Raw genomic sequence first — 12,830 nt, 5'->3', positions numbered from 1 at the left:
TTTGGAGTACAGATGGTTTGGCTTTAAATTCCATAATTCCGTTTGAGATTTTGGTTGTTTCCTTGTTAGTTTGGTGGAATTTTGTTTTGATTTGTTAGGATAAAATGTTGATGTACAGCATGTTTCCCGTAGCTGCAAAAATGTTGTGATAACTGACCCAGTAGTGACTGGAGAGCAAAAAAACTTTGTGCGTTAACCTCAATTTACTCTTTTATTCTCAGCACCTGATGTTTTTGGTACATACAGTATTGTATTACTACATCAAAATGAAACCAATTTCTGGGGGGGGGCTTCCTGCTCAGACATGTCTATTTATGTAGCTTGAACTAGTATTAGAGGAGTGTAAAATATATCAAATATTTAACGCACCGTAATTAATGTGTTGCCAGACAGGTTTTAGATGATTTTTTTTCTGCACTGTTCCCTCATGATGTAGCTGTTGTTAAGGCCAACAGTGCAAAATATTAAGATGGCAAAAGACATGACATAACAGTATTAGCCCCTCAGTGGGCTTTAGTGCAAAGGCATTTTGGGAGGGGGGTTAATGGATGAGTGGAATGCTGCCTTGTATAGCCTCTTTGAGGTCTGGGGGCCTCCCCACCTCCTCCTCCCCTCTCTTGTACATGTTCAGGCTGCTTCAGTCACTCACCTGCCAGGCGAGGGAAACCTAAGCCAAGTTTGAAAATGGAGGCTACAACGAACAAAAAAACTAAAAGGAGGAGATAAGTTTGTGGATGAGCTGTGAGGCCTCCAAGTTGTTATTAATGATGAAAGCTAAGCATTGGGTTGAAGATCCATAATCCTGAAACAATTTGGAGGTGTAACTTCTTTCTTCTTTTTTTTTGTTGTTGCTCAAACTGTTTTCCTTTTGGGTATGCTTAGAGGATATTATAAATGAATTTTATTTAATTAAATTATTTTTATTTTGGATTTTTTTGTGTGTCTTTTTTACTTTAAAAATAAGAATTTTGTGAATAAAAAGAATGATCACTTTTCTAAAACAAACTAACTTTATTCTTTCAGTGAATGTATTGCTTTTTAGTGTTTTAGTTTACCTTTATGGGAAGGGGATTTTAGTTTTTTGAAACCAGTTGGGATGCCATTATCAAGCTGCTGGTTTGTAAACTTCTCCATTCTGTGGTCTGTAAGTTTGTCAGGTCACTTCAATGAAAACTCTACATCCCTAGATTTATTGCCTACTTGAATCCGTTTCCATGTTAGTTTCAGCTTGGTCTTAAAGCAGGAACATGTCACCTGGACACAGAGGGGAACTTCACCCCTTTAGATGTGTTTTTAATGACCCAAGGGCAGGGGGTTGCAGCTCTGCAGCTGCATCATATATGCCGCTGCCATTCGAGATGAGGTATCGCAAAAGTGCTTCATGTCAAAGTCATCAAAAAATCTTTGTATAAAAATTAGTGAAGTCACCAGATTTCCTTTTAGTTGCTGTTTTGAACCAAAGTCTGGAAGAAACTTTCTACAATGTCGTTTTTGGCTGAAGGTCTGCATTTGTGTCACTGCCAACTGATGATTTAAACGGAGTGACACATAGATGTGCATGCACAAAAGAGGAGAAATAATCACTTGAAGGTCTAAGACAGTGCGATTCAATTGGTCTCCATTTAGGGTCAAATGAAATATCGACATTATTTATTTTTTAAATCCTTTTTTCACTGTTTTCTTCTGTTAGCATCCCAGTCAAACCTCAGCCTGAAGAAACAGAGGAGCAGAAGTATATTCAGCACATTCTTCTGTTGCTTTCGCAACTATAATGTGGAGCCGCCAGTCACTAACACAAGCTCCACGCCCCCTCCTGTTGAAGAGAACGGATCGCCCCCTAAGGTGAGAGGTTCAATTTCCTTTTACAAGGTCTCAGAAATTGAAGTTTGAACATTCGTTTCATTGTCTGCATACTGTCAGCTTTTGTCAATAGTTTCCTCAGTTTTGTTCTTGGTTCTTCTTTTAAACCTTTTTATGTTTTCTTCCAACTCGCACCTTATTTTTGTATGTGTTTCAATCTCTTTGTGTTGTAGTGTGACCAAGTCGAGGTCCTGCCTGTCCCTAGTGTATGTATTGCGTTTACTTCTTTTTTTTTTTGCATGCTGGTAGAGTCAGCCAATGCATCCAAATTCTTTGGACTCCAATGTTCCTCCTGGAACTTTGATTTTTTTGACAGTAATTTTGTCGCTGGTTGTAACACACGCTTTGTTAACAATGAGCTCATTTGCATGCACACTAAATATTGTCGATTTCTGATATCTTGGGTTGGTTATTTTCTGATGAAAGCATTTCCAAAATATCTTATAATGGGTAATTCCTGTTATCTGATGTTTGTGCAAATGTAAATTGCCTCAGGCTATGATCACCCTTTGCTTCCATTAATGTGAAACTTGTCTGCCTTTACACTGTTTAACAATACTTATTATATTAAAAAAACTAATTCATTGCTGTTTTAACTAATTCTTCTATGAGCTTCTTTAAAAAGTAATAATCTTATCGGCTAAAACATGCATGCAGTTAAACTCTAGAAGTCCAGAAAGTCTTGTGGGTGCATCTTGGACTGAGGTTCAATTTACTGATCCCTTTAGTCACAGGGTGCCTTTGATGTGATCTGCTTACCTGCAGCTTTGCCAACTGTAGTTCAACTGTCTAAGTCACATGTGTCAAACTCAAGGCCCGCGGGCCAAATGTGGCCCGCCATGTCATTTTATGTTGCCTGCGAGAGCATAAAAGTTTTTAATATTTTAAAATAAAAAATAAAAATTGGTGTGTATTTATTCATATTTAGGGGGAATCTGACTTGAAAGATCAGATTAGGCAACTATACATTAGGACTTAAACACTGTTTATATAACCTAACCTGACAGAATCAAACGTAAAAGGATTTATGCTACAGTAACAAGCAAACATGTGTTTTCTATGCAACTGTAATTGTCACTTTAAAAAGTTATAATACATAAACAATGAGTTAATTAACATTAAGGAGTAGTTACGTTTATTTTTCATTACAATAAGTTACATGTATAAGTTATATCTGGCCCTTTGAGGACAACCGCTTTGCTGATGTGGCCTTTGGTAAACATGAGTTTGACACCCGTGGTCTAAGTAATCTGCTGTAGTGCAGTGGCTCGATCCACCAAGCTACTATTCGAATCTGACAGTAATGGATTCTGTTATTTAGGATTTACTTTACAAATGTGTCTCTTTTATGTAGAAGTGTATTTTTGAATTTATCTGCACTAATGTTAAAGTTAAAGGGAGTCATTCTGTCACACACAGAGAAATATTTGGAGACGTTGTAATGTACCTGCCAGTAGCGCTGCAACAAATTGAAGTGGTCTGTTTTAAGGAACCTACAATGGCCTTTTTGTTTTTGCCTTAAACTATTGCATTAAAGGGATATTAAATGTGGTCCTAATTTATAACATAGATTAACTTTAAGTCTATTTTTATTTGTATGCCCACAACTTGTATGTGTTTGCGTGTGTTGAGATGGGGAGTCTCTAACAGTAAGCCGATTTCTAAAGAATAGCAGTTCGTCATACCCGTAGAAATAAATAGAAACATGACATCAGTGTGGATGAGCATCATTTGAAACTGGTTGTTTCAGATGATAAACACATAGTGGAGCAAAGAGGATCAGTTTACATTCATACATCTGGCTCCCTTATCTTGTGTAAACCTCTGCGGTTTAAGGTGGGCCCATGCATTTCCCCCTTAAGCGCTATATTCTTAGTTTTGCAGGGATTTGCCTGCCACAAATTCACCTGTGTAGACTTGTATTTGTAACTTTCCATGTTATTTATTGTGTATCTAAGTACATATTTGAATCGGACTAGAAGAGAAAAGTTTCCTTTTGGCATTTTTGTGAACTACGGATTCCCAAGTTCTGACTTGTCAGTTGTTTAAATTTTCTTTTCGGTGGTAATAAAGTACAGTAAAATTTACGGGTTCATTTAGGCCAGTTTGTTTCACAAACACGAGTCGTAACACATTTAGAAAAAATTTGTTCCTAATTATTGTTATGAGCATTTGTTTTATGGTAATATCACATCAAACTTGGGGAAAAGATCATGACCTAGCACTGACTAGAGAGATCCATGTCAGGAGGTAGAGCTTAGAGTTATCAAAGGTCAGATCAATAGACAAAGTTTTAAAAAAAAGGATGGTTGGTTTGAATTTGTCTGTTCTGCATGTACAGTGGTCCCTCGCGTAAGGTGGGAGTTATGTTCTAAGAATAACCCAGGATATGTAAAATCCTTGAAGTAGAATTGCAGATGTTTCCAGGCTGTAAAACTCACAGAAGAACCTAAGACGTCATCACTATACACTTTATACACTTTTCTCAGACAGACATGAACATTTTCTCACTTTTCTCTCTTGTTAACACTCTCAAAGTTCAAACTTTGATAGAAAAAAAGTCCAGTATTTTATAGAATGCAAACAAAGATCTGTTTACGATCAAAGATTTCTATTGATTTGGCAAACTGAACAGATTCTATGGAGGAGATGTGAAGGAGATTGCTTGACAGTGATTTACTGCCAATCAGGATGGAGAGCCTTGTTACACATAAAATTGGGCTGTTTGTCTTGTTTTATGGAATATATCCATATAAAAATATCAAAGATCACCAGAATATAGGAAGATCTTTTTGTATATATTATGCAATTGTGTTTGAATGTCTTGTAGGTGTTGCTCATGTATTGCCCTTACTTTTTAAGTAAACACATCCACACTGTGCATGGCCTTTGTGTGTGGTGCAGTTTTTCTTAGATGTTCTGATCATTTTTAATCCAAGCATTAGGAATCGATCGTCAAATCCCATCTTTGTTCAGTGTAAAACATTAGTAAGTTACGAATAACAGAACCAAAACGATTTAGGAAACTAGCACCCACCTCTAGATCTAGTGAAGTCCTCTCTGTTCCGGCCCAATGCTCACCGACTCATTTTGTGCTTCCATCCACACTTGTTTGTTTACCCTCAGCTCTATTGTGTCGGAAGAAGATTGTTAAAGAACAGACTCGATCAATGTTAACTTAATGTAGATCAGGGCTCCGTTTTATTGCTTATATTAAAGAAACGGTGTTCAAACAAACTCTCATCTTGTGCCTTTATCGCCTCACAGCCTCCAGCCAAATACCTCCTGCCGGAGACGACGACAACCGATTACGGTAAAAAGTGCGTGGTTATTGACTTGGATGAAACACTTGTTCACAGCTCATTTAAGGTAAGTTGAGGCAAAACCATTTGAGTTTCGCAGTTTTACTGAATCCTAATGCATGTGAAAGTAAGCTTAGTTCTTTTAAAATGTATTTCTATTATCAAGCCTTTTTGCATTCATGTTTCTTGTGCCGATTTGGATCCTCGTCCAACTAAAACCAAAAATAATCTCCTTGAGCAAGTACGTTTGGGTCTATAACCTGCCTTTTTTTGGAGTTCAAAGAACACATACTGTACATTATTCATGTTTATATTGAAATCCTAGACATTTAAGGAAAGTTATAAGTGTTGATACTCCATAAAATCCTGTTTGTTTTCATCATAGTACATTTTATGTTCCTCGTTAGTTTTTCCCCACTATAACCTGTCCTCCTCTGGTTCAGTCTGGTTTAAAAACAACCACCCATCTATTACGTTTCCCAACAACTCCACAGGCTTTCTTAGAAGTGGACAAAGTACTTTGTAAAAGTTAATGTCTTACGTGAAGCAGTCAGCATGCAACATTCTTACAGTTTGTAGAAACACTGAAGGATTTTCATGAGTGAGCCATGTTCACCTCTGCTCAAGAGTACAGAAAAAAAACTGTTTTTAAACTTTAAACACCAGCAACAATCTCATAACAACATGTTATAGATTTATTACCCAGAGCAAAAACATTCTATGTTGAAACTGTTTATTGATGATGTTTCTATAGGGATGCTTTGTTGGTTGAGTAACGTATCATCAGGGAACATTTGCACTTTTGGATTCAGTTTTGCATGTGTTTGTTTACATGTGTTGTCTGATGTGAGGCAACAATCTACAAAGCTCACATAAATAAAAAATATTCACCACTTTTGTGTTGTTAGAAGAGCCTCTAGTGGTTAGTTAAGGTACTGCAGTCAAAGATAAACTGAAGTTTGTGTTCGTTTTTCCCTTACAGCCCATCAGCAATGCGGATTTTATTGTCCCAGTGGAGATCGATGGTACCGTTCATCAGGTATTCTACTTAAGCAATAAGGAAAGATGTTATAAATTTAAACAAAACTGGAAGAGGCCATTTGCTTTCCATGTGAAGATCCTGAAGCCTGACTGGCTGTTATCAAGTTCAAGTAATCCAGGATAGGCTGTTTGTATCCTGGTTGGCCTATTCATGATTACTTGCACTGGGTGGCAGCTCCTAGATGAAGACTGGAACAGACTGAGGCTCTAGTAACATTTGTGTGATTTCAACATAATTGACTTTGTATATTTTAATATTTTTCCAGTTACATTTATTTGTTGTTTCCTGCTGTTTTAAATTTTTAAGGTTTATGTGCTGAAAAGACCCCACGTGGATGAGTTCCTTCAGAAGATGGGGGAGCTGTTTGAGTGTGTGCTCTTCACAGCCAGTCTCGCCAAGGTGTGTAAAGACGAGACTTTTAGTTCTTCTGTTCTGGAATCAAACTGTGAATCTTCACCTGTTTAGCAGCTCTGATCGACTTGTGATGTCTGAATTTTGACATTTCCTTCGATTTGCTTTCTTGTCTCTTCTGTATCTGCCAGTAATTCCATCGGTAAGTTTATGGAATGATCAAAAAATAAAGAAAAACACAACAGACCATAAAAGCGTGGCTGATTCTTGTAGTTCCACGTTTCCTCGTGCTGAGTTTAACAGTAGGAGTGAGCAGCGCTTTGTTGTGTTGAGTAGAGTTTCCAGAGACATCTTCCCTGTTTTCATTATGAAGAACTACACGCTCTGGCTTTTGTTTTAAATATATTTTTATTTTTGGTTTACCTTTTAGTTTTTGCTTCTTTTTTTTTTTGGTAGATGATCAATAATTGCATGAGCTACACTCTACTGAATTTGAAAAATGCCATTCTTTTAGATTTACGCAATCCTGTTTTTGTATTTCAATCTAGTTGAATATTTTCTGTCAGGAACCTAAACTTTGTGTCTTGCATTTTGACAGTATGCAGACCCTGTAGCAGACCTGCTGGACCAGTGGGGGGTTTTCCGAGCGCGACTCTTCAGGGAGTCCTGCGTTTTTCACAGAGGGAACTACGTTAAAGACCTGAGCCGGCTGGGACGAGAGCTCAACAACGTCATCATTGTGGACAATTCGCCTGCCTCCTACATTTTCCACCCAGAAAATGCTGTAAGTTCTTTCCCTTCTGATCCCTCATTTCCCGTGAGGACGTCAGAATCTATTATAGATTCTGCATCGCAGAAGCTTTCATTAGATGAAAGTGGCATTCTACCGCTAACTAGCATAAAAAATATAATTATATTAGTCGGGTTAAGTGTCATAAACAATTTTTTTTGTGTTTTTCACAAAGATTCTGTTGAATAATAATTATCCAAAGGGAAAAAATATTATTTTAAAAAGATTTGCCAGATATGTCCATAGGAAAAACATCCAGGACTGTGTGCAAACCAAATCTCCACATTTAAAGCAAACCTGGGTCCTCAAATGACCTCTAGAGGCAGTGTTCCCCATTCTTATTAGTTCATTTGTTATAAAGTTCAACCTAAACTAAAAATAAACATATGCACAGTCTGTTTACACAAACATTTGCTACATTTATAACTTTGTTTGTTTTTTTCATGACAAATTCGTGCATAACTACATGCGTGTTTTTTCCTTTTAATTTAAGTGGCTGGGCTCAAAAAACTCACTTTCTACTCTACTGCACAATCGCCCCACTTCTAAGGATGGGCATCATTAAGGTTTTCACCCCACTACTACTCTTATTGATGTTGCTTATCGATCCGGTATTTTTAACAATACTCTTATCGATATTTTCTGAGGATGAAAAATAAATAAATAATTAACAAATTAAGAACATGAAGTATTTTATTTCCTCATTATGCAACAACATTGTTTTTTAACAAAACGTTTGACTTTATACATTTTTCAAACTTGAAAAGTAAGATTTATGAAAAAAGAAGCGATTTAAATAAAAATAAACGGCAATGTTTTGACATTTTGCTGTCATGATGTAAATATAAAACAAATTAAATAAACTCTTCACTCTAAAATAAAATACAGTTGCATAGGGCAACATGGTGGAGTATGCAGGTAGATTGCGGAAAGCTGCACGTTCCTCTTTTTTTTTCTTTTGTATTCATTTCCATTACAAGCTTAGAGATGAGCTGATGTTTAAACTTCTGAAGCATTGGTGTTGTTTAATTTTAGAACTGAAAAAAGGTAAATTAGAAATGTCTATTTTATCACAGAGATTTTGCTCTATATCTAGCCAAGATTCATCTAACACACCACGATTAAGCCATTTTTGGACATAAAACAATCTGTTCGCAGAGTCGTAGTCCTGGAAGTTTGGTAGGCCTGGTCCTCCTCTGTCTTTAGGTTTTTGAATAGTTTTCAGACTGATCCTTGGGGGTTTACCTTCCCAAAGGAATTGGGAAATGATTTGAATCAAGTGGTTGGAGGTTTGGAAGGAATCATTGACAACAGGTAGTTAATTTTGGGTAGAATCGTCATTTTTATGGTTGCAACTCTCCCTATTAGGGAAATGGGTAGAGGGGGGGTTGGGGGGGGGGGTGCGGGGGGCAGTTGACCGCGACTCCGTCTGCTTCATCAGCGCAGAGATCAAAAATCCCACACCGTCACAGCTCTATTTTATATCTTGTGGGACACAAAAAAACGCGACTTCTCCAGTACCGATAGCAGAAGCGTGGAGGTCAGATCTTACCGACACTGCGGTCTTGAAGAATGTTGCCCCGGGGCTCCTTCAATACCGGGCTCGGTACCCATCCCTACCCACTTCTTGCAGAGTTTATTGTAATAAACTTTATCCTAGTTCAAACCACTTCAAGCTTCCTTTTCTCCAGTGAGAACCCTCTTACAGGATCTGTCCAGTAAATTATGTCTGTGGGGCAAACTTGTTTCTAACTGATCTGCTGACTGCAGCCAAGATGGACAGTTCATTGTTTTTAAAGAAAGGAACAAAATTGCCTTGTTAGAATCAGGGTCGAAAACTAGTGATCTAAAACACTCTGTAAAAACAAAAAGTGATTATTTTTTAATCTAAAACTAAGAAGTCCTCCTTAACAGCAACATTTCTTAATTTGGATTTCATTTTGAGCAATTTCCTAATTGAAACATTTCTTTATGTTGCACGTGAATGAAATCATGGGAGGAACAGCTCATATTGGAGATAAATACAAGGAAGCAGATTGATAGGAAGCAGGGATAGGAAGGAGGACATTGTTTATGTTGGTAAAAGGAGGTTGAGGTTGGAGCTGCAAAAATAGAGGAGATCCATGGATGTAGTAAAAAAAGGACATGAGGGTTGTTGGTGTGAGGAAACGGAAAAGAGGGTTAGTTTATGTGGAGGATTAGCTTTGAAGAAGATCTATGTAGATCAGACATCTTTGCAAAGAAAGGCAATGTTCCTGGGGGAAAAGTTTTTAAGCAAATTAAGTTGAGTTTAAAACCCATTCCCATGAAAATCACGTTTATGAGGTTTTTAACATCATCTTGGAGCATTTTTCTCATGATGGAGGACATGTATAAAAAAAAGCCTGTAAACAAGTGGGAGAGAGTGTAAATAAATGGGTGATGGGAAGTGAGGACAGGCTTACTCCACGCCAACAGATGATCTCCTGTCGCTCTGCAGAAACCACGTCCTAGATAATGACAGTTTTCTTTGTTTTTTTTTAGATTTTGGCTAAAAATAGAATAATCATAGTGGAAGTACTTTTATAATAGATGAAAATGTATGTTTTATTTAATCACATTCATCTCTGGCTGGTTCCAATAAGATCTATGTCACAGGTTGTTTCATCAACCATTTTGTCATTCTGACTTATGTTGAACGGTTACAGAAATAATTAGCTTGCTCAGACTTTTTTTTTTTACGTTCTCATTAATATTTTTGGGAAATTGCATCAGTGTCTTTTTTTTAAGGAGTCTTTCTTCCTGTGTTGAAGTAGGCGGGAACATAAACAAGAACCAGACTATTTGAGAAAGCGGATCCTGATTTAGTTTTGCTAATGCTCTGAGTGTTTTTAATATGATGACACTAACGGTTACACAGTTTAAAGAAATACAAAAAAAACAGCTTTTACCAGGTGGTAAATGCTAGTAAAAAAGGATTTTTAGTCATCATTGTCTTGTTCCCTGCTATGATTTTGGCCATATTTTCAGGATTTTTTATTATTTTTCAGTTGATCTGCTGGTTTTTTTCACATATTACTGTGATGAAGAGTTGAACAGCATCTCACACATGCTCCACCTCCCTTATCATCAGGTCCCAGTCCAGTCCTGGTTTGACGACATGAATGACACAGAGCTCCTGGACCTGCTGCCTTTCTTTGAGGGACTCAGTAAGGAGGAAGAGGTTTACGGAGTCCTGCAGAACTTCAGAAGCAGGTAGCAGAACACTCCACCAACCCGCCTCTGCTCTCCAGAGTCTTCTCTGCCAAAACCCCCCCCCGTCGTCCTCTGCCGCCGCGCCTCGGGCTCCGGGCACATCGTCCCTCTAGCGCCTAAAGCGACGACCTGCAGTCTCACTGTGGAAACCCCCTCCCCTCCCAGCCCAGTCTGCTCTCTTCTCCCGGTGAATCTCTGCCTCCTGAGTGCCAACAACAAACACAGGACCACCGTGTCTCACAGAAACCAGAAAGTGGGTGGAGCCTCCTCATCTTTAACTTTGGGGACTAAGAACTAAGAGGAAAGAACTCTGGTTTTGACGGGGTTTTTTTTTTGTATAAATCTAAAAAGTGATATTAGTCTGCGAAATTCAAGTTTTGGAACCAAAAGAAGAAAGAAAGACAGCGAAAAAAAGCACTCGACCTTAGACGTTTTTTTTTGTGGCGCCCCACAAAAGCACGGAAGGATTTGGTCCTCATTGTTGCTATGCAGGCAGTTTGTGGTAGTAGAAAGGACTGTGACTCTTTTCTTACCGAACGAAGTGCCTTGTGTGAATGTACTTTCTATGAGGAGTTCTTTTGTACGCGACATATTTCCAGAGAGCGTCGAATCTTTTTCACACACGATATGCTTTAAACTGGACACACAAGTATCCTTAAAAGAAACATTTGACTTCACTTTTGGGCGCCCAGCGTTGGGCAGTTGTCAGGCAGTCCCCCCCCCCTCCTCCAGAATGCATGTGCCATTATAAAAGGTGTGACTTTCTTTTTTTTTTTTTTTTTTCTTTACGTGCAAATTAATTCTAGGCAGAGGATGCTCGCTGTTGTGACCTTCAAGCTCCTCCTGCAAGAAAACAAAAAGTGTTTTTTGGTGTTTTGATTCTGTGATCTGTTAGCTCAGATAAAACTGTGACTTTTCTTTTTTTTGGTCCATTTTGTTTTATTTTCCTTTCTTGCCAAATAAGGAAATTATTTTAACAGACATTTCAGCTAAACCTATTCAACTTTTCATAAGTTTCACATTTTAACCGTGTTTTTTTTTTTAGCACAAACGTGGAGCAGCTTTTTCCCTCAAAAGGTGGCACATGTTTTCAACTGTGTCTATTTTAATAGTTACAAACGGTCTAATATTTCAACGCATATGAGCCGAGTGCCATGGTTTTTGTTTTTTTTCCATCCTCCTTGGCGTCAGTCTAAGCGTTTCATTTCTAGATGGCCTGGTTAAACCAGTGAAGAGCATTTATACTAATCTTACCAGACCTTTTATTTTATTTTTTTTATTTTAACACATCTTCACCTCAGTGCCTACATCTGAGAGGAGCCCAGCAAAACCTGATGCTGCAACGTTAGGCAATAACTGTTCTTCAAGCATTTCCATCCCAGCTTTTTGGCTCGGGTTTCTAAGAGCACTTGAAGCTGCTGACCAGTAATTGTGTGTTGGCAGCCGGACAATTACAGACGACCTTCAGACATTCATTTATTATTATTATTATTATTATTTTTGGAATCTTTTTCAAAATGCTGGGAGAACACGAATGTTGCGTCGGTAAGTTGAACGCATTAGCTACACCTGCCAATGGGAGAAGGTGAGGAAGGACAAATGTTTGGGTCCAACTCCAAATGAAACACTATTGGGGCACTGAGAAAGGACTGAAGAAGCTCGTCCCGGCATTGATGCCTTACTGCCCTCGGACACACGCAGAAGCCCATTCACATGTGCGACGCGAGTGGTGCGTTTAAATCACAAAATGCCCAGAAACACAAAAGTTTTGGGTAGTTGTTTTGAGACCTGCACAACTTCACCTCCTTCCCCACTTTTCTTTTTCCTTCCTTTTCCGTAAGTGTTGTGGGTGTTGGGCTCATGATGGTGACCGTGCAATGTCCTTTTACAAAACTGTTGGTGATGACCTCACTCTGAAAACCTTTGTATCCTGATATTTTTCTATCTTCATGTCAGCATTCGGTCGGCTGAACCACGTTTTACCTACTATTGTCTTTTTTTTTTTTCCTGCCATGGGACGAGTGTGCGTGAACGTTTGTGGTTCCACCCTCCCAGCTTTTGTTGTCGCACCTTCCTCATTTATCACACTGATTATTTTCATTTAAACACCAAAGTCTCAAACCATGAGTTTTTGGACTTTTGTTCTCCCTTTTATTTTTACGGAAACATGCATTTTAGGTTTTTTTTTGGCGTGTGTTGACCGTCTTCATCCTCCATTTTTTTTTCTTTAATAAACGCTTCATTAAAACAA

General features: G+C 38.2%; 1 protein-coding gene and 1 non-coding gene across 3 annotated transcripts in view; both read left to right on the top strand.

Annotated features, from left to right (window-relative positions):
- Positions 1–12,830, top strand: part of LOC101163607 (CTD small phosphatase-like protein) — a 19,902-nt gene extending 7,072 nt beyond the window's left edge. The window contains exons 2-8 of one of the 2 annotated variants that reach the window (XM_023965134.2): positions 1,691–1,842; positions 2,034–2,066; positions 5,128–5,229; positions 6,145–6,201; positions 6,511–6,603; positions 7,154–7,339; positions 10,458–12,830. In XM_023965134.2, coding sequence (XP_023820902.1) covers positions 1,691–1,842; positions 2,034–2,066; positions 5,128–5,229; positions 6,145–6,201; positions 6,511–6,603; positions 7,154–7,339; positions 10,458–10,583 — 749 coding nt within the window. In that variant the 3' untranslated portion in view covers positions 10,584–12,830. The remainder of the gene's footprint in view (positions 1–1,690; positions 1,843–2,033; positions 2,067–5,127; positions 5,230–6,144; positions 6,202–6,510; positions 6,604–7,153; positions 7,340–10,457) is intronic. The other variant, XM_023965135.2, reaches the window with a different exon arrangement.
- Positions 6,288–6,387, top strand: mir26-2 (microRNA mir-26-2). Its single transcript, NR_107185.1, has one exon. It is a non-coding gene; the product is annotated as a microRNA mir-26-2 (primary transcript).

This window comes from Oryzias latipes, chromosome 17 (assembly GCF_053564925.1).
Source record: "Oryzias latipes strain Hd-rR chromosome 17, Olatipes_Hd-rR_3.1".
NCBI lineage: Eukaryota > Metazoa > Chordata > Actinopteri > Beloniformes > Adrianichthyidae > Oryzias > Oryzias latipes.
This window is presented reverse-complemented; position numbering and strand designations above follow the sequence as displayed.